We start from the raw sequence: 22,538 nt of genomic DNA, 5'->3' as shown, positions 1-22,538 counted from the left end.
ACGTAGGCTGAGACCCTATTTGCCTGCAGACTGTCTCGCCAGAGTGGTGCATGCTCTGGTTATCTCCCGCTTGGACTACTGCAATGCGCTCTACGTGGGGCTACCTTTGAAGGTGACCTGGAAACTACAACTAATCCAGAATGCGGCAGCTAGACTGGTGACTGGGAGCGGCCGCCAAGACCATATAATACCGGTCTTGAAAGACCTACATTGGCTCCCAGTACGTTTCCGAGCACAATTCAAAGTGTTGGTGCTGACCTTTAAAGCCCTAAATGGCCTTGGTCCAGTATACCTGAAGGAGCGTCTCCACCCCCATCATTCTGCCCGGACACTGAGGTCCAGCTCCGAGGGCCTCCTGGCGGTTCCCTCACTGCGAGAGGCCAAGTTACAGGGAACCAGGCAGAGGGCCTTCTCGGTAGTGGCGCCCGCCCTGTGGAACGCCCTCCCATCAGATGTGAAAGCGATAAACAACTACCTGACATTCAGAAGACATCTGAAGGCAGCCCTGTTCAGGGAAGTTTTTAAAATGTGACATTTTAGTGTATTTTTCATCTTTGTTGGACGCCGCCCAGAGTGGCTGGGGAAACCCAGCCAGATGGGCGGGGTACAAATAATAAATTATTATTATTATTATTATTATTATTATTATTATTATTATTATTATTATATTATTATTATTAGTCTAGAAAAGATGGTCCCCTCTAGTCTAGAAGAGCTCTACTAGTTTATACCCCTATGCAGCCCTAGACTCCATCTGTAATGTAGATGCATCAGGAGATTTTAGCAGTGCATAGTACTGGTGGAATCCTCATTTCTCTGCTGCCCACCTCTAGCCTCCAGCATTTTAAGGTATTTGGGACACTCAATGCATTAGGGAAGATGCCTTGAGCATCCTATATAAAAGCTGCTGGTGTTCATATCTTCCAGGAATTTGCCTCCGTCTTTTAAAAAATCAGTTAGAGGCCTGGCCATTGCAGTAGTTGCTCCCCTATACATACTTGGCCTCCAAATCTCTTGCTTCTTCCCATGTCACACACGGTACCTATGAACCATTACACAGTGGGCAGGCCAAAGTCAGTAGCACTGCAAGTGAAAGGACATTTTTTAAATGTCACCCCAAAACCCTTTTTCTAAATACTTGCTCAATGTAACTAACTAGCATATTTGGTTCAGTGTAGCCTTCTGCCCCATTCTCGCCCCCCCCCCCACTCTCTGCCTCCTCCCACCACCACCTCAACACTTGCTGGTCTATCACAGGTACAGTGGTGCCCCGCAAGACGAATGCCTCGCAAGACGGAAAACTCGCTAGACGAAAGAGTTTTCCATTTTGGAGGTGCTTCACAAAACGAATTTCCTATGGGCTTGCTTCGCAAGACGACAATGTCTTGCGAGTTCCTGCTGGTTTTTTTTCCTCCCCCCCCTTTTTCTAAGCCGCTAAGCCGCTTATCAGCTGATCCGATCAGCAGATAAGCCGCTAAAAGCCGCTAATAGCGCTAACCCGCTAATCCGTCAATGGGCTTGCTTCGCAAGACGAAAAAACCGCTAGACGAAGAGAATCACAGAACGGATTCTTTTCGTCTTGCGAGGCACCACTGTATAGGTCAGAATTTAAATTTATTGCCCTGCTAAATCATCATCATCATCATCATCATTTTATATCCCAGCCAAGACTGGGCTCAGGGCGGCTAACACCAGATATAAAAACAATTGATTAAAATCTTAAAAAAGATTAAAATACAACATTGAAATGCAGCCTCCTTTCAGTAGAAGCTCAAATCAAAAACTTTATTGGGGATGAAAACGTCAAGTCTTCACCAAGGCTAACTATCCAAACTGGTCCTATGTGGGCCAGAAAAAAGCCAGGGAAGTCCCCAAGTAGGAGTTCCATCACAGAAGGACAAAGGAAAAAAAGAAAGAGGGGGAGGGGATCAAATGGCCTCCAAGCCAAAGGCCAGGTGGAACATCTCTGTCTTACAGGCCCTGCGGAAAGGAATCAGATCCTGCAGGGCCCTGGTCTCATGAGACAGAGCGTTCCACCAGGCCGGAGCCAGTGTTGAAAAGGCCCTGGCTCTGGATGAGGCTAATCTAACTTCCTTAGGGCCCGGGACCTCTAGGGTGTTGCTATTTATGGACCTTAAGGTCCTCCGTGGGGCATACCGGGAGAGGCGGTCCCGTAGGTACGAGGGTCCTAGGCCGTGAAGGGCTTTAAAGGTCTTTAAAGATGTTTTTGCCTTCAGAAACAACATACGGGCCATGCTCCAAAACGTACTTACTAAGTGACCAAGCCCCACTGAACAAACTGGGGCTACTTCTGAGTAAACATGAGAAGGGCACAGCAGGGCATATCTCTCAATAAACATGCCTAGGGTTGTACAGACAGAGGAGATACGTCCCCAGGTATAAACTGGATGTTAGAAACCTTCCTGGCATAGAGAAGCTCAGAAACAGAAGTGTACTTGCGGTTCACTGCCTGGCACACATAGCAGGGGTCTTTGGCCTCATCAAACTCGCATGCCCCCAATACAGTGGAACCTCTACTTACAACCATAATCTGTCCTGGAGGTCCGGTCATAACTAGAAACGTACATAAGTAGAGGCGCACTGTTCCATAGAAAGTACAGTGGTACCTCAGGTTACATGTGCTTCAGGCTACAGACTCTGCTAACCCAGAAATAGTACCTTGGGTTAAGAACTTTGCTTCAGGATTAGAACAGAAATCGTGCTCCGGCGGTGCGGCGGCAGTGGGAAGCCCCATTAGCTAAAGTGGTGCTTCAGGTTAAGAACAGTTTCAGATTAAGAACGGACCTCCGGAACGAATTAAGTACTTAACCCGAGGTACCACTGTAATAGAAAAGTGAATTGATCCGTTCTAGACGATGAAAAACACCCCCTAAAACAGCAATTTAACACAGATTTTACTGTCTAACGAGACCACAGATCCATAAAATGAAGGCAATAATCAATGTACTGTGTTGTTGTTGTTTAGTCGTTTAGAGTCATGTCCGACTCTTCATGACCCCATGGACCAATCAATGTACTGTACTATAAAATAAATAAGACAGTATTGTAGATGAAAAAAATTAACATTTATTTATTTTTCTTACGTGCACTGAGGGTGGGTGGGCTTACCTGGCTACAAGCTGGGGGTGGGGCAAGGGTCAGTAAAGAGTTGGTTCACTTCGGCCAGGGTCACTTTTTTTCATGCCAGGCCAAGTTCTCCTCTGGACTTCCTCAGGTTAGTTCCTCAGTGGGGTTTGGGGCTGCAGTGCTCCCTGCAGTGCCTCTTGCAGGCGGCACCTCTTCCACAGCTTCAGGGGTGGGATGGGGGCCCTTTTCCTGGCGGCTGAGGTCCCAGCGTTGATCCACAGCCAGCCAGGCAAGCTCCGGGCTGCTGGCAAGGCCTCCATTCATATCTAGAAGAAGGTTCATAAGTCGAAGCACCTACTGAAGGTCGTAACTGGAATTGTACATAAGTAGAGGTGTACATAGAAGGCTGATCGCCGAAGAATTGATGCTTTTGAATTAGGGTGCTGGAGGAGACTCTTGAGAGTCCTGTGGACTGCAAGAAGATCAAACCTATCCATTCTGAAGGAAATCAGCCCTGAGTGCTCACTGGAAGGACAGATCATGAAGCTGAGGCTCCAATACTTTGGTCACCTCATGAGAAGAGAAGACTCCCTGGAAAAGACCCTGATGTTGGGAAAGATGGAGGGCCCAAGGAGAAGGGGACAACGGAGGACGAGATGGTTGGATAGTGTTCGCGAAGCTACCAGCATGAGTTTGACCAAACTGCGGGAGGCAGTGGAAGACAGGAGGGTCTGGCGTGCTCTGGTCCATGGGGTCACGAAGAGTCAGACACGACTAAACGACTAAACAACAACAACAACAACAGAGGTGTACATAAGTCGAGGTCCCACTGTACGCCTGAAATAGAGGTGGAACTTAATTTGCTCTCACATGGGCGGAACCTGGCGCATGTTGGTGGGGGGATGGGAGAATTGTCTCAAGCACCACCGAAGCATTACCTGGGGCCCCTCAAGACATTCTTTTTATTGAGCACTCATGATTTCTGCTCATAATGCTGTTGGGACAGCCCGTTTCCAGTACTGTTGGTGTGTGCAAAGGTTTCCAGTACTGTTGGTGTGTGCTTCATTCTCAATCAGTGCATATCCCGCAACTTCCTGCTGAAATCCCGTAACTTTGCATGCCGCTAATATTCTGATTTATTTTTGTCCCATTTCTGTTGCACTATAACTCCTCCAGACAGCAATAATGTGGCAGCATTGGGGAAGCATTGCAGAACAAACGGAAGCAGAATAAACCCACCACTATCATTGTGTCAATAGCGTGCTGCAGAATATACCCACAATAAAACACCAGTTTGGGGGGGGGGAGCTTAATCTATCAGCCAGAAGACGTTGTTTGAGGAATAAGGAGTCATTCCAGATTACTTTTTTATTTCATCCTCATTTGTCTAAGGCATTGATATCCCACTTTTCCATTGAATGCCGGGATATGTGTCCTTTCTGGTGGACTTGCGTTAATCTTTATAAAGAAAGGGTTTTTTTTAAGGGTACATAAAATCTCTCATTCAAGTGGTAAGGCAGGAAACCAAAAATAGTAGCTTTTCCTGAGGTGAGCAACTAAGACGTCAAAAGGTATCTATTTATAATTCCATTCCATTTTTTACATCACTTCCTATAAAACATCTCAGAGTGATTTGACGATAGCATCGGCAATTAAAGCAACTAAGGCAATCCCATACATAAAAACTATTTCAGGTCCGAATTACATCAGGGATGGGGAACCTGTGGCCAGCCGGATCTTGTTGGACTCAAACTCCCATCATCCGCAGCCGCCATGGCCAACAGTCAGGGATGATGGGAGCTGTAGTCCAATGTCTGGAATGCCACAAGTTTTGCATCCATGGATTACATGAGGCAGCTGGCGGCAAACTGGGCCTTTTATTTTATTCTGTCTTAAAATCTGATATAGCAAAATGTACCTGACCAACTCAAGACAAGAGCTTAGACCCTTAGAAACTAGGGACCCCAAACTGAATTGTTTGAATCAGGGGGTCACCCCCCACCACTACCACAATCTTCCCCACAAGCCAAGTAAGGGGAGCCCAACTTCCTACAGGAGCAAAAGGATGAGCTGAGTGGCCTCCAGCGCTCAGCACTCAGAATTTGGCAGCAACAGCAGCACTTTGTTAAAACTGGAATGAGCTGTCATTTCCCAGCCTCTTTCTGCCGGTGCCAAATGCTTTCTGACAGCCCATTTAAAACTCAAAGCACTTCCATTTACAATATCTGCAATATAACTGCTGACTGCAACAGCAGAGGAAGAAACGAGTTAGATGGTACGAAGGCCTCTATCCTTTCCCAAGACACCTGGCACCAAAGATTCAGCCGCTTCACTACATCCGCCCACCCCCAATCTCTCAACGTGTCTGCTACCTTGCCAAGTCCTCATACAGTATTCTCATGCTGTTGCCAGTACACCAGGACCGTCCCCTTGCGCTGCCATCCCAATTGCCATCTTTTTACCTCCCTCAAGATACTAAAGATGGCAAGCACAGAGACAGGCTTCTTTCTTCTTCTTCTTCTTCTTCTTCTTCTTCTTCTTCTTCTTCGGCAATCACTCATAGCCGAGTAAGATTGTCTTCCATAAACACGGTTTTAACAATGAGTCTGTAAGTGACTGTGGAGGCCAATTCTGGATCCACACGTCCTTCCACAGTGGGGACATAGGATTCCGGGTGGGAGTTGATGACAGTGTGTATTCGCCAAGCGTGCCTTCCTCTTAGCATGTTTCTCCCTTGCGTCCTGAGTTCGAGTGTCTTCAAAGCCCATGACACCTTTGGTAGAGGCTGTTCTGCAATTGGAGCACTCACAGGCCAGTGTCTTTAAACCTCTTTTGTTGACCACCAGCATTACGCTTTCCATTTTTAAGTTCGGAATAGAGTAGTTGCTTTGGGAGACGACCATCAGGCATCCAAACAACATGACCAGTCCAACAAAGTTGATGTTGAAGAATCATTGTTTCAACACTGGTGATCTTCGCTTCTTTCAGTACACTGATATTAGTTCTCCTGTCTTCCCAAGTGTTGTGTAAAATTTTTCAGAGACACCGTTGATGGAATCTTTTGAGAAGTTGGAGATGGTGTTTATAAAGGATCCGTGTTTCACAAGCATACAGTAAGGTTGGTAGTACAATAGCTTTGTAAACAAGCATCTTGGTTTCCCTGCGAATGTCGCGGTCCTCAAACACTCTGCACTTCAGTCAGGAGAAAGCCACACTCACAGAGCTCAGGCAATGCTGGATTTCGGCATCAGTGTCTGCCCTTGTGGAAAGAGAACTGCTCAGGTAGGAGAAGTGATCAACATTTTCCAACCTTACACCATTGAGTTGGATTTGTGGCGCTGCAGAAGCCCATTGAGCTGAAGTGGGCTTCAGCACACTGCTCCCCTTGTTAGGTGGTGGCTGCGGGTGGCCTTAACCCAGCTAGATGTATTGAAGCCTACTGACTTCCATGGACCCTAAAATGGAGCTGTTAGTTGACTGCAGTCCAGGAGGATGTAAGGGGACTAACTAGTGAGGGACACAGCAATCCAAACTATGGACTACAAGACGCAGCCACTGGAGACCCACCAGCACAAAAACCGGATCACCTGAACTCTGTTCTGTGGCATCTCAGAAAGGCCGCAGCAAACCTCGCAGAGGCCCAAAAGACACACCCAGAACAAGCCCAATACCACCAGCCAACCAGAGCACATTCACCCAGCAGGGACCTCAGTCCCCCATGTAAAGTCAATCACCATCGCACACATGCAACTCCCATGCCCTAGGATGACGACATATAGAAATTGACATGGCCCCACCAGCACCCAAAGCACCCAGAACTTGCCCCTGCCCAGTGGTGACAGGTGTCCAAGGAGACTGATAAGGCAGAAAGACAGGGAGGACAACAGGAAGTGGAGCCAGGGCACAGGACAGGCAGAGCCAACTAATTCTAATTTTGTCCCTGTCTTCCTCCCTGTGGAATTCTACAAAGGGCAATACCAGGGCTGGGGAGAAAACTGACAGCCAGAGCCATCCACTGGATCTGGGCTTGATGGGTCATTGGCCTGGTTCTGCAAGTCTCTTCTTGTTCATGGAGGCACAGGTAACCTCTGTGTCCAGGATCGCTGTCTACCAGCTCCATCTGGTACGCCGGCTGAGACCCTACCTTCCTGGCCACTGTCTCGCCACTGTGGTACACATTCAGGTTATCTCCCACTTGGACTACTGCAATGAGCTCTACGTGGGGCTACCTGTGAGGGTGACTCAGAAACTACAATTAATCCATAATACGAATGCTAAAGCTCGGAGCAGCCGCTGGGACCATATAACACCTGACCTAAAAGACGTACATTGGTTTCCAGTATGTTTCCAAACACAGTTCAAAGTGTTGGCACTGACCTTTAAAGCCCTAAATGGCTTTGGCCCTGTATACCTGAAGGAGCATCTCCACCCCCATCATTCAGCTCAGACACTGAGGTCTAGCTAGGCCTGTTCCCTCACTGCAAGAAGTGAAGTTACAGGGAACCAGGCAGAGGGCCTTCTCGGCAGTGGCACCCGCCCTGTGAAACGCCCTCCCACCAGATGTCAAAGAGTTAAACAATTATATAATTTTTCGTACACATCTGAAGGCAGATTCAGGTAGGTAGCCATGTTGGTCTGACCTTAGAGACCAACTAAGTTTGTTCTTGGTATGAGCTTTCGTGTGCATGCACACTTCTTCAGATACTGAAGGCAGCTCTGTTTCAGGAAGTTTTTAATACAGTCACACCTCGGGTTGAAGTAGCTTCGGGTTGAGCATTTTTGGGTTGTGCTCCGCAGCGACCTGGAAGCTGCTTGTGCAAGCGCAGACGCTCAAAATGATGTCACGCGCATTCGCAGAAGCGACAAATCACAAGCCGCGCATGTGCAGACGCGGGTTGCGTTCGCTTTAGGATGCAAACGGGGCTCCAGAACGGATCCTGTTCGCATCCAGAGGTACCACTGTATTTGATGATGATGATGATGATTTGCTTTGTTTTATTTGTATTTTTGTTGGAAGCCACCCAGATTAACTGCAGCAACCCAGCCAGATGGGCGGGGTATAAGAAATAGATTACTATTAAGTCCTTATTAACTAGTCTTCCTGTTCCATGCTGGGCATTTCGCAAATCCCCATTGCCTCTTCTACTTGGACCACTGATTCCACCTGGGGTCTAGGGGTGCAGAGAGCCAGCTCAGTGGAGTCAAGTCTACTGGTCTTCACTGCTGGCCTGAAAACACAGCATAGAAAACGCTCACCATGACTGGGTTGCACATGGATGTCTCTCTGTGTGTGAGAGGGGGTGGGGATAGGGGAAGGCAAGCTGTCCTCTCTAGAAACTTGTCCACCAGTCTTCTCCCTCAGGGCATTTTGAGCAGTGTGAAAGGAACGCCAGACTTCCCTGGAAAAAACAGCTTGAAAAACCACAGACGGGAGGAAGCAAAACCGGCTTCTCTAACACCCTCAAAATCCTTTCCCCACACAAGTAGCTTGAGGAGGCCCGGGATGGGCTGTTCACTGCGCACCTCTGTTCTAAGGCTACATCAATATAAATGTAGTGAACTACGACCCCACACATCACTGGATTCCATTAGATGCTCCCCTGGAGAACACACCTCACTAGGGGTTATCAGGCCCTGGCTTTCAGGAACAGCTGGAGTGAGAGGGAACACTCTATTGAAGTTCAATTTTTAATTCACTTTAAACATTTTTGTTTCCCCCCTGGGGAATACCCGTGCAATAATCCTGCTTGCTAAAATAGCACCTGTTACCAGCTACAGCACTAACTTGCTGCAAGTTTTGCCCACTGATGATTGTTCTCACAATGCACCACGGTGAGTTCTGAGCATCAGTGCGGGAGTAGGAGACTGTAACCCCAAATGGCCTACCCTAGAAGAGATTCAGCGCCACTTCTGTTGGCCAAGGCCAAAGATGGAGGGCATTCCCTCTCTCCTCTCTTTAGTGCTGCCAGTTCCAAGCTGGGGGCCCAAGTGGATTCAAAGCATACAGTGACTGAGGGTGGGTGAATATGCCAAATTTCAGTTTAAGTTTCTCATTTGTCCAATCCTAAATTCGGCTCTGCACATCAGTTTGTGAGTAAAAAAAAGAAAAAGCACTTGTGAAAATTTACCAGCATTTTAGTGCCGATTTCTCCCAATACACACATTTTTGTATTCAATTTTGCCTTACAAGCGGCTCCCCACTTACCGGGGGTTACTGTTGTGTACTGAGTTGAATAGGATCCAAAAGGCAGCAGTCTGATTGGTCCTAGAACAATAGGATTCAGAATGCAGTAGTCTGATTGGTCCACAGGAGCCACCCAATCCAGCTCCAGGTGGAAGGGAATCCGCAGCCTGATTGGCCTACAGGAGAATCCCGAAATTAGCCAATCACGTGGGGCCCATTGTGTAAATAATGTATATAAAGCAGACATTCTGGGGTAACTTCCATTCCTCCTCACCACTATGAGCTGAATAAAGGGCATGAAATCCACTCTCGACTCCGAGTATATTTCAGTTACGTTCCCGGGTACCCCACGTATACTGGCAACTCGCCATTTGCGCAGTGGTTGTATTCCATGTCACTGCACACATCAGCAGAGTGCATGTGAACCTGTTCCACTCCCTTCCGGAGTTGGAAATGTCGTGTGTGTCAGCAGTTGTGCACCAATCGAACACACGCAAAATGGTCACCGCCTGTTCATGCAATCGCATATAGCAGGGAACACCATCTAAAAAGTCAAACTATGCTTCAAATCCACAAAAGCCTGCCAAACTCCACCACAATTGTTCTTTCCAAACCTTCTTTCCCAAACTCCAACTCTCCGCAGGCCTCAAATGCCGGTGCAAAGGCTCCTGGGATTGCTACAGTTTTCCTGCTCTTTTTGTGCCATTTTTGCAGTTTAAATTAATGTATTTAATTATTTCCCAGTGTCGCGCAGATACACAGTCGAGCGCAAGTTAAGTAGAGAGATGCCTGTACACAGAATGAGGTACAGGGCTTCCCCCCCTCTCATCCCTCTGTGCCCCCCATGCCCCCTAAATCTGCCCTGAAGGGTTGGGGCAATCCCCAGAACAGGTTTGGGGAAGGGCACTCATTCTACTCATGCGACATTGAATTCCACTCCATTTTGCAGAGCACTTCCACAGGCAGTGGAAGCACAAATGGCAGTGGCAGAGGCCTGTACCACTACCGCCTAAGCCTCTGCCGTTTGTGCTTCCACCACCTGTTCCTCTACCACCTCTGCCTCTACCGCCTGTGCCTCCTCCGCCTGAGCTGCTGCCACTGCCGCCTGTGCCGCTTAAGCCTCTGCCACTGCTGTTTGTGCTTCCACCGCCTGCGCCTCTACCACCTGTGCCGCTGCCGCTGGTACCTCTACCACCTGAGCCTCTACCGCCTGTGCCGCTGCTGCTGGTACCTCTACCGCCTGTGCTTAAGCCTATGCCGCTGGTGCCTCTTATGCCTGTGCATATGCCGCTGCCGCTCTTGTCTCTACCTCCTGTGCCTATACTGCTGCCACAGCCGCTGCTGCCTTGACCGCCTATGCTTCTAATGCCTGTGCCGCTGCCCCTGCTGCTGATGCCTCCATCGCCTGTGCCTCTACTGCCTGTGCCGCTGCCGCCTGTTTTGCTGCTGCCTCTGCTACCGCCTTTGCCGCTGCCCCTGCCTCTTGTGCCTCTGCCACTGCCGTTTGTGCTTCCACCCCCTGTGCCTCTACCACCTGTGCCTTTCCCACCTGTGCCATTGCCACTGGTACCTCTACCTCCTGTGCCACTGCCTATGCCTTCTCCGCCTGAGCTGCTGCCACTGCCGCCTATCCCTGCGCCGACTATGCTTTGCAACCTTCTTTGAGTGTTTGTACCTGCCTAGAATGAGTCCTTGAACTTCAACAATGCTTCCTGATCGCCCGGATAGGGAAAGGTGCATGTGTGCTAACCTACTGTACAAAAGTAACATGTGTGCTCAGTTGGCAGAGCGTTAAGACTCTTAATCTCAGGGCTATAGGTTTGAGCCCCAGGTTGGGCAAAATCTACCTGCACTGTAAGGGGCTGAACTATATGACCACCTTCCAAGTCTGCAATTCTATTATTCTAAGATCGTTTGCTCCAACCACTTTTGACCCTGTGCACCCCCCTCCAAAGGTCACCCAGAAGAGAAGGTGGCCCTCAAGCTGGAAAAGGTTCCCCACCTCTGCTCAAGAGTGTCAGGTAGGTGTCCGTAAGCCATACTACCCTGTGCACGTTTTAAAATGAGGATTAGCTGTATTCAGAGAAGTTTTGGCATCAACAACAGTTCCAAGGAGGTGGTAGGATGGATGCTGAGAAACCGCCCATGCTTTTCTTGGAAAGATACTCTCTGCCGATTCTGAAAGCTTTAGGGGTTTTGTCTGTGTTTTTAAAGAACTTGGCAGTCTGCTCAACTTTAATTAAATTCCATTCACCAAAGGCTACAGTGCATGTTATCTCAAATCTGCCAATAAGCTGCTGATAACCTTTGGAGAGCGAGAGCTTGGCTAAAATGTGAAGCTGTCCTGTTTGAAATATAGGATGCAGCCATGCTAGGAAGGCGGGTAGGCATTCTGGAAAGGAGGAATGGGAGCAAGTTGCCGATTGGTTGAAACATCAGCAGGACAAGGGAGGCAACAATTAAACACACTTCAGCACAAAGTGCAAGCAACACTGTGGAATGAATACAAAGTAAGACTGACCTTCACCAACCTAAGTCTTCACTAGATACTTTGGACTAAAACTCCCATTAACCCCACCCAACGCTGGCTGGGGCCAATGAGAACTCTAGTCCAAAATATCTGGAGGGCACCAGGTTGGCAATGGCTGTGCTAGGAGGCACTATAATATTTTAGCCCATGAGCAGAGATAGGTTCGGATTATAGGCCAGTGAGCCACCAACACGCAGCACCTTGTCTTTGGCAAAAACCAACATGGTAATTATACAGAAGTCACTGGGGTTTTCATCCATGGTGCTACAGCCCGACATGGCAAGATGTATACCCCATCACGCCCAATGATGGCGTCAGCCACACCCTTCCTTTTATTCTTCAGGTGGGTGCCCCTTTGTTGTTGTTTTTAGACCCCATTGTGTTAACATGTGCACATGTTCATCCATCACTTCTTCTCTTTAAAGGGAAGCATTTTGGGAAATGATTGCAAGATCATCTTCTGAGGCCCTTCTTCGTGTGTTTCCTCCTCGAGAGGTTCAGAGGGGGGCAACACGAGAATGGGCCTTCTCTGCAGTGGCTCCCCATCTGTGGAATGCTCTCCCCAGGGAAATTTGCCTTTTAACCAGGTCTTTGGTTGATCTGATTTACATCCTATGCCCTTTTAAAATGTGGCTCTTTTTTGAAGAGGGGGTGTTATTGGGTTGTTTTTACTTTAATTATATATATATATATATATATATATATATATATATATATATATATATATATTGTAGTTTTATGTTGATATTGTTCTGTGAACCGCCCTGAGACCTCCGGGTATAGGGCGGTATATAAATTCAATAATAAATAAATAAGATCACACATCCATCAACCCTCTCCGTAGCTGCCTTTAGGTCCCCTTCCCATTTGAAAAACAAAATACAAGCTTCTCTCAACCCTAATGAGAAAAGAGTTTGTTTGTATTAAATGTTAGGACACCTCCCAACTGGGCCATCTTTTCACATTATCTCCTGAAGTGGCAGGGAGATAATATCCATGTATGAGCAAGTGTGGACTGCGCTATTGTTCCTAAACCAAAAACCTGTATGCACCAGAGAGCGAGGGATGGAGTAGGGATGCCTTCACACACACACACACACACACACACACACACACACGTTCATGAAGCTGTCATATGCATATGTGCAATAGCTATCAAAAATGTACACACCACGGCTTTAATGTGAAGTGAGTATGAATTTTCAATTCAGGTGGAAGCTGGTTTCAGGCAAAATACATTGAGTAGGGTATTTCTTAAGAAACTACAGAGTACATATGGATTATGGCTAAAAGCATGCGTAAACAGCTCCAAACACCAGCAGTGAAAGCACACTGGAGCCAGAGTAAACTGTAATGTGTGCACAACCTTAGAGACAGAAAGAAGAGACAGGGAAATGAAGAGGAAGGAAACGAGGGTTTAGGGCACTTAAGCCTACTACTTTATCACTAGCGCTGAAAAACTGTCTTCCAACTGGCGTTTCCCCATGAAAAAATGGGTCTTCCAAGAAGTTGTTGCACTGTATTTACAAGGCACCTTATAAGCTTCAGAGTAAGCTTCATTTGGGTGGACGTGGGTGGCGCTGTGGGTAAAACCTCAGCGCCTAGGACTTGCCAATCGCATGGTCGGCGGTTCGAATCCCCGCGGCGGGGTGCGCTCCCGTCGTTCGGTCCCAGCGCCTGCCAACCTAGCAGTTCGAAAGCACCCCCGGGTGCAAGTAGATAAATAGGGACCGCTTACCAGCGGGAAGGTAAACGGCGGTCCGCGTGCTGTGCTGGCTCGCCAGAGCAGCTTCGACACGCTGGCCACGTGACCCGGAAGTGTCTGCGGACAGCGCTGGCTCCCGGCCTATAGAGTGAGATGAGCGCACAATCCTAGAGTCTGTCAAGACTGGCCCGGACAGGCAGGGGTACCTTTACCTTTTAAGCTTCATTTATCTCAGGTGGGATCTGCTTCTGAAGAGTTTTAGGACTGATAAAGGATTCTAAAGACTGTTTTTACACATGTGCATGACTGGATGGCCACAACCCTATTACGTTTTCATCCCTTCCTCTAGCAAGTCAAGGCTGCACATTTTGCTACTGTCTTAACAACCAAGGGAGGTAGGATAGGCTCAGAAAGCACAATGTACAAACAGTCTCCTGCTCTGGTTCATGGATGAGCGGAAGTTGGAATGTGGATCTTCTGGTCCAATCTTGGCAAGTTGGTGTAGGGCAGCTTCCTCCATTCCCAAGTCAAGCCACTGGTCCACCTAGCTCAGTACTGCCTACAGCAAGGGTGGGGAATGTGTGACCTCCAGATGTTGTTTGGCCAGGACTCCCATCATCCTTGATGACTGGCCATTGCTGGCTGGGAGTTGAAGCCCAATAACATCTGGAGGGCCACAGACTCCCCATCTCTGGTCTACACTGACTTGCAGCACGTCTCCAGTTTCAGGAGTCCTTCCCAGACCTACAATGACTCTTTTGTATGTTACGCATACGGTCAAGGGCTAAGCTATAAGTCCTTCCCTACATGGTCTGTTTCACACATCAAACACGTATGAGGCACCTCTAAGCACAGAGCAGATGAATATCCCATCTTAATTTAACGCAATGCCTCTCAGAGAAGTCAGGTCACACATTCAGCCGCTGGACATCAAACTAATTGTGCAGCATCCATCCATGTTTGATCAAGCCCTAACTTGCAGGCAGAATATTCCATAGGAAGATGATTAATACAGGTTTGTAACATCTGCCTCATATGATCTAAACTATGAAAGAATGAAACAGTTCTAAACACAATTTTCCTGATTTGCTTGTAATGTTATTCGCCATCTGAAAAATACCCAACCATTTATTTCCCATCTTCCAGAACAGGACAACTTAAACCAGTGTTTTTCAACCACTGTTCCGTGGCACACTAGTGTGCCGCGAGATGTTGCCTGGTGTGCCATGGGAAAAATTGAAAAATTCGAAAGATTTTTTTAAAAAAAAATGTCAAATTTTCGCCCACTAGGCGGGTGCCGGACTGTGTCCACCCTATTTTCCATCCGTCCTGGGTGGGGATCAGATCGGATGGGATCGGATGAGAGCGGACAGGCGGTCCACTCTCATCCGATTCCCCATAGAGAGCAGCAGGGCTCTGACATCTCCCTCTCCGCACACAGTGGTGGTGTGCCTCGTGATTTTTTTCATGAAACAAGTGTGCCTTTGCCCAAAAAAGGTTGAAAAACACTGACTTAAACCACAGGTGGAAACCACAAAACAGCACTGAACACCCTCCATGCAATCCTTACAGGTCTAGCTCCTGGTATTAGTACTACTTGGAACATCAATATGCTAAAGTAAAGAATTCAGTTCTTCCCTGAATTAGGTTTTTTAGGTTAAACATTTTAGCATATCCTTCTGAAACCTTAAGACAGCTGTATAAAGAGGGGATCATCACACCTGTGGCTGATAACCTGTACTTGAGTGCCATCTAGTTGCCAGAAGCTGGAGCACAAGTAGTCCTGTCGGATCAGAATAGAAGTCCATGTTGTCCAATGTTCTGCCTCCAACTGTGGCCAGCATTTGGCAAGGTCATGGCAACATCCCTATTTAAAGGCTCAGATTCCGAAATCTAAAAGGAGCCTGTCAGCCAATTTATATATTACCTGTGTTGATTGGATCCACACCACAGCAGTAGCTATGTCTAAATCTAGTAACCATGTGTGATGGGTGCATCACATGGGACATTACCATGGCAATGGGTGCTGCTGACATGTTAACATGTATGTGATTCGCCTACCCAGTGCTATCTTTCTAGGAAAAAAACTGCCAGAACTCCCCATGATCGCCTCCCTTGCTTTATTCGAATGTCAGTGGTGCCTACCTGAGAGGTGCAGGTGAGTTCCAGCTGAAAAAAAGCCTTGAGCCTACCCCCATGGGATTCCAAGCTTCTATATAGAGGCAGAAAATGCCCCTACAAAGTTAATGTAATTTGGCTCCGAGTGAAAATGCAGGCCGAAGAATGGTTGTGGTAGTTGGGTAGTGTCCATGGCCTGTCTTGGACAAGATTAACAGGCAGCAAACTGACAATTTTTAAGGATAATTTTATCACACTGAGGAAAACTATTTGGGTTTTCCATCTCAGCTACCAGAATTATCTTAGGTTCTCTCTCATCCTATCTGTATTCATCCAAATAGCTTAAATCTGAGTGTCATGCATGGGGTTATCCCACTGTTTACTTGTAGTATGTTTATGCACACAGACAAAGCACACAGTCATACATGCTCAAAATGCTCAGGTAACTTTTCTGACACGGGGAGAAAGAGGGTGAGCAGGTTTCAAATTTGCTCCAGAGGCCATGTAAGCTATCCCTAAAGATGGTAAACACTGCCCCCAGGTGAAGGATGTTAGGAATTTTTTCTCTGCATTTTATTGGAAGTCATAAACACTATGATCATGAGGCGCCCCACACCGCTCCCTTAAAACCCTAAAATTGGAGGCTTAAGGAGTATCGTGGGGGTGAGGAAGTGGCTTCCTGTGAATGGAAACCAGTCCCCCCACTCCGCGAGCAAGGCATGCTCCTAAAGCACATCAACTGATGGGCAGTTGGGAGTGTGCCTTTCTCCCGCAAAGGAACAACCTGGAGCCCACTTTAAGCTCCCAATTCCTCCTTTAAAGTCCCACCCAACACCAGCTGCCATTTATTTATTTACTGAATTTATATCCCACCCTTCTTCCCAAAGGAGTCCAGAGCAGCAAACACATCCACAACATTTTTGTTTTGTTTGTTTTTATTTTCCATAGGCCCCTACTCAACTGTATCAGGCTCATAACAAGGAACCTGGCCTGACACTTGGTGGGTAAATCTGTAACTTCTGACTGTGTCCTGGTCGCTGCTGGACTCTGCACTTATACAGTCAAACCTCAGTTGTCGAATGTAATTCATTCTGGAAGCCCATTCGACTTCCGAAATTTTCGACAACAGAGGTGCAGCTTCCAATTGGTTGCAAGAGCTTCCTGCACTCAAGCAGAAGCCGCGTCAGACATTAAAAAAAAATGTTCAAAAACCTGAGCACTTACTTCCGGGTTTTCGGCGTTTGGGAGCCAAAACGTTCCAAAATGGAGGTGTTCGGGAGCCGAGGTTTAACTGTACATCAAGTTATGAAGACAAACAAACAAATCCTTTCTGAAATAGCCTGGAATAACTCCCTTCTTTAAATGCACTCAATACTTCAAAAATGTCTAGCTACAATAAAATATCCAGTTTAAAATAGTTTGGTGCAAACATGACAATAGGACAACTCACTGATTACTTTTGGAACAATTCTATTAAGAACAGGAGAATCAACAAAACTATACAAACAGGGGAGAAGTTAGCACTCATTGCCGCATTTAGTCCAAATTGAAACATAGGTAGAATTCCCATAGCCTTCAAGCCTTTTTTTTCTTTACCAATGTGTACAAGAAAGGAACCAGCCACTGAAGTCTCGAACAGCCATCCAGCCACTCCTTGGGCTTTCCTCATATCGCCATCTTCTTAAGATGAAAGGAGAAAAAGCCACCAGATGTAGCTAAGCGTGCTGAGGCTCCAAGGGCTACACTAGGGCTGCAAGCGACGCAGGATGCCGGGGAACCCTGAAGTCTGGCAGTGAACACCAAGGCATTGTGGCCTGTGCCCCCTTGGTTAGGGCAGCTGCGAGCGGTATACAGGGTTATTACTTGGGTCCTGGAGGCGTCATCCACCTTCCTCTCTGAAGGAACATTTCCTGAACAGCAAAGAGAGAGAAAAATGACCTTGGGCTATGTAGTTCACAGGATCCAGATTCGGCTCTCTGTTCTGGCAAATCAACAGGGAAATTCCACGAGCCAATTCACACTTGGGAGACATTTTGGCACCTGAGGCAAAGCACAAAATGGCACTCCCCACCCCTACGAAAGAAGGGGTGAGTGAAGATCTACATCTGAAATAAACATCCGGATTGGGATCCGCAGATCTTATCACCTAAAGCGGTTGCCTTGCTTTGCCTCAGGCTGGCCCTGACTGAAGAAAAACTTTACTGGGGAATGAACAATGTAGTCCCATCCCCCCTTTTTATTTCATTTGTTAGTCACCCTACACAAAAACATCTCAAAGTTACTTAACAGATAGAGAAAATAAAAACGGATAAAATCAACTTTAGGAACCAAATTAAAAACAATGTACAATACAAAATTCCTAAAATGCTCACCCAATGATACAATAAGAAGGGGAAATCCTACCCCACCCCACCCCACCCCACCCCACTAAAAGATGAGCAGCACAGCAGAGGCTAATTTAGCCACCAAATGCCTGAGTAAATTAAAATGTCTTAGATGGGTACCTAAAAACTGATAGTGAGGATGCCAGGCATGCACATTTTTATTGGAATACTGTGAAATTGAACCATGGGAAGCAGCTCCCATGTGGGTGCAGTAATGCACCAACTGCGCCTCGATATGAGGTGCAGGATCCTCCCACATGTTTCAGTAGGATATGCTGTGCACAAGCAAGCATTCAAGGCACTTAGGCAGTAAGGTTTCCACACTTTTTTCTCTGCTGCAACTTTAATGATGAATGGGGTGTCCACTTCGCCGCTCAGACTCCAAGTGGGACTCTGCGCAGACATTCTTAGGACTTGCAGTTTAATGTCAATAGAGTAGTAAGGGTACGAATATAGCCAGATTATGCACTCAAACAGTTTTTGCTTTAAGCAGCCCACAAGTACCGTGTATGGCAGATGGTGATGGAAGTGGTTGGGAACCGTAGCCAGATAATTTGTTCAGATCCAAATCTAATTTGTTCTCCTCTGCTGATTGCTTGGAATGGACAATGGAGATGTAAAACTCTTGCAGCGTTTGTGACAAAGAATCAGACGTAGCTCCAAGAGTGTTTCTTGCCTGTAGTCAAATGGACAGGGAAGAAACCTGATTTAGGGCAAAAGTAAACCCATGTGACCCATGCCACTGTCACAGGCCACTGAAAAGAACTGAGAGTTTATTTTCCTTCATACACAAACAGTACCTGCCACATACACATGTGTATTTGGCAAACTTTGTAAAAAGCAGAGGACATGCAGTGAACACATACACCCAGACACCAGGAAGGGCTAATCACCACAGGTCTCTATGTGTTCACACTGCGTTAACAAATGCACTTCCTTTTTATATTTTATGGGGCTTTTTACTGCTAATTCACTGGCATTTGTGGAAGCAAGCTAGTCCTTTTCTCCTATTTATCATCTCAATCCATATTTCGGCTACAAAACAGGTTCCCATGACAGAGTTAAGAACAGAGAAGCAAGGGGAGTGAATTTGTAGGGCATTACTGGCATCAAAAATGGAGACAGAACAGAGGCGCTGCAACCATGGTTAACAGGATTCACTCAAACACAGCTGAAAGAATCCATGGCACTGGGAAAGTGGAACATTCAGGGACTCTTTCTTCCCCAGTTTGTACAAAATATGCCAGCCTGCACACGGAAGAAAGTTACAGCGCAAACTTAAGCAAACCTGAATACACACCTCCCATCTTGATGTTTAGCACAACTTCAATTTGTCCCTCCTTGCCAGAAATAGTCTGGAGGTGATGTTCCTCTTAGCAGCCAGATTGGCTTCTTCTCTATGTTAGAGAACTGGCCTCACTACCAGCTGAAAGGGGGGTGCTCCTTGCCAGGGATGCAAGCTGTGCCCCCTTGCCAGAAAGTAGCCCGGGAGCAATGCTCCTCCTATGGTCATAAGATTACTTTCTTATTCACAGGAAAGTTGACCTCATTATCATTCCTCAAAGAAGGATCATTTCTGCCTGAAATGCTTGTGACTACTTGCTAGACACTAGTTCAGGAGCTATGCCCCTCTTTGCAGTCAGTTCCACTTTGCTTTTCCATGGGGGAAACAGCAGTAATGTGACAGAAGCTTGATATCAGGGCCAGATAAGTTGACAGGTAAACAAATGCTGAATCAGGCTGCTAGCACAATTAAAAAAATGTTCAAAAGGGCTAGAAAATCCCAGCTACCTTGAAGCAGGCAAGATGGGACTGGGGGGAGCCTCCTCTCACAGAATGGGACCAAGCACAAAGCCATTTTCATAGCCTTGCCTTTCAAGCTAGTGGGAAAAGTAACCCACTCCTGGATAACCACCACCATTAAAGGAGTCAGACAAGAAGAGGATGAAAATGCAAGAGCGACAAGGTTTACACAGCTAGCATTCTGGGGCAATGAAATAGTTGTGTAGGTTCAAAAGCCGTACCTCTGATCTTGGAAAGCCTCACCTAGAATGTTAGCAGAGGACTCACAGGTTCTTTTCTTGAAAGCAATGATGCTTTCAGAAGGGGTGGAGGAAATGTTCATGCCAAGAAGCTGCGTGCTCTTTGAGGGGGTGGGCAACATGCCAGTGGGGGGCAGGGCCAGAGGTGAAAGTGAACAAATGAAAATGTTGTATTTGTGCAGTGAGCTGGTTTCCACATGCACTCCTCTCTAGCCTCCATCCAGGGAAACAAGAGGAATGATCAGAGTTCAAGGACACATGCTAGTCAGGCAGTAACACCCAACATGCGAAGCAGTCAGTGAAGGGTATAGCCTGGATAGAGTGAAAGATAAAACAGACTTGCAGGTCCCCATTAGACCTCTGGGTTCTCCACAACCACGCTAAGATTCAACAAGTATGTAGGGTCTGACAATGTATCTTGGGTTATGCAACCATGCATGCCATCCCAATAATGGAATTCGTCTGTGCTACTTTAAAGCCGGAAATGAAGTTTACAAGGTAAGCCAATGGAAATGACTTTACCTCCATTCTTCCAGATGGCTCCACTTTTCTGTTCAGGGGTTCCAGACTCAGACAGTTTGTTCTCTCAACGGGAATGGAAATATCCACATTCTGCCAAAAATGTGTTACACATTGTGTAAGCAAAAGGGCCCCCCAAAAGTGATGCTCACTGACAGTAAAAGCAAGAGGGGTAATGTAAACATAGTTCAGCAAACGTACTGGCAGAAAAAAGTGGTTAGGATAACTAAGATTAAGTGGTTAGGATAACTAACTAATAACTAATAAGGATAACTAACTAATAACTAATAAGATTAAGTGGTTAGGATAACTAAGATTAAGTGGTTAGGATAACTAAGATTAAGTGGTTAGGATAACTAAGATTAAAAAAAAGAACTTTCTCTGGTAAGTACAATGGGAGTGGCAAGGAAGGGCTTTATCCTCCCCTAAAACTGGCATATAGCAATAGTCATTCCATCCATCATCATTCCATCTGACCATTTCCCTCCCATCAACACTGAACAACCACCACCTGTTGAGTCAATTCCTGGCTGTGTTGAGTCTCCTCCGTATCCCCTTCATCACTCAAAGAATGGCAGGGAAACACTGCATTGTCAGGGGACAAAGTATCACCATTTTCCTCTTCTTCATAATGCTTGGAAGGTGTCCAGTTCTCATCCCAGATTTTCGTCCACACATATATACTGGCTCGAGGAGCGGCATCTCAGGGTCTGAGCGTGAGCCTGCTGTACCCTAGAAAAACGATTTCAGGGCCAAGTTACAGTACCGTCAACTTTTAAAAGGAATATTTTTAATTCAACGTACTATGTTTTAAAACAATTCACTTGCTGATAAAACAAAACTGTCTGCTAGGAGGAAAAAGAGAGAGGTAGCAAGGCGGCCCAGCCCAGTCCTTTTAAAGGTACCCACCCCAAACTTTTCACAAGAATCTCACCGGGCCACGTGAGATGCTGTAGGACTTGCAAGAGGTACTCACCTCCTCGCTGGCAATATTGGCCACCTCACTACCCCACAAAACAGCTGCCGGCATCAAGAGGCTTGTTTAACACCTTCACCACACACCCCTTTAAACTGCAGTGCAGTTTAAGTTTACATGTTAGTGGGATTAGATTGTCCCAATTAAATCTCTGTTTAAACAAATAAACAAATGGAAGGTATTTGTTGAGGTCTCCAAAAGAAACTAGTATGGTATCTTAGATCAAAGCGATTCCATTACCCATATTATGTTTCTAATGGGTCTTGGAGAAAACTCTCCCTGTTTAACTTTGCTCATGTATTTATTTTAACTGCTTGGATATACTTCACTAGATGCAACATCAATGCTTATTTAAACAGAAAAACTCCAAAATCTCCACCTGGGAAAAGCACTTCATTGTAGCAAGACTCTGAATCTGGTACTTCTGGAAGGTCACAAAGAGATTCCTGCTTAAGCAAGGGCGTTTCTGCTTTTGTCAAAACCAGGACTGCTGCTCTGGTCCGGGTTTCAGATACAATGTGGAAAAGAATGGCTCTCTGAAATTCTGTTAAAGGCAGGAGAATGAAGAAATTTATTTATTTAATAAATTTGTATACAGTTTAAAGAAAAACTCTTACCAAAGTAGTTTACAAGTCATTTTGCCCAATGCAATGTTAAGATAATATGAAACCAAAAACTCATACGCAGTACAGTATTTCAAAACATTACTAAAACTCAAGAGGATCAACACTACTTCTAGCTCCATACTGAAACCTAGAACAAGCAAACCAGGGTTTACAGGCGCTTGCTTGCTCTCATTTTCTATCTTCTTACAACTTTGGCTGCTAGAATCAATGGTAACGGAGTCCTTGTTTTTTCTACGTAGCATGCCTCTCCCAACAATCTAGATCTACTGTGTATTTTCTGCCCCTGAAAAGCACTTCCTGAGAAACTGGTTATATTACAAAAAATAAAAGTTTGTTGTAGATGGGATTATGCATTTTTCTCACAGTG

The 22,538-nt window shown here is 46.4% G+C and overlaps 2 protein-coding genes across 2 annotated transcripts in view; one reads left to right on the top strand and one right to left on the bottom strand.

Moving 5' to 3' along the window:
• The window catches only part of LOC310708593 (podocin-like), a 671,219-nt gene that overhangs the window by 587,131 nt on the left and 61,550 nt on the right, over nucleotides 1-22,538 (top strand). The window lies entirely within an intron of this gene.
• TDRD5 (tudor domain containing 5) overlaps nucleotides 16,542-22,538 on the bottom strand; it is a 147,806-nt gene continuing 141,809 nt past the window's right edge. Inside the window, 8 exon segments of the mRNA XM_083507100.1 lie at nucleotides 16,542-17,534; nucleotides 18,513-18,684; nucleotides 20,573-20,662; nucleotides 21,081-21,239; nucleotides 21,242-21,301; nucleotides 21,925-21,930; nucleotides 21,932-22,024; nucleotides 22,027-22,089. Coding sequence (XP_083363226.1) covers nucleotides 17,290-17,534; nucleotides 18,513-18,684; nucleotides 20,573-20,662; nucleotides 21,081-21,239; nucleotides 21,242-21,301; nucleotides 21,925-21,930; nucleotides 21,932-22,024; nucleotides 22,027-22,089 — 888 coding nt within the window. The 3' untranslated portion in view covers nucleotides 16,542-17,289.

Source organism: Podarcis liolepis, assembly GCF_965112155.1.
Source record: "Podarcis liolepis genome assembly, chromosome: 6".
NCBI classification, from domain to species: Eukaryota; Metazoa; Chordata; class Lepidosauria; order Squamata; family Lacertidae; genus Podarcis; species Podarcis liolepis.
Note: the sequence above shows the minus strand (reverse complement) of the source record. Positions and strands in the feature narration are given on the sequence as shown.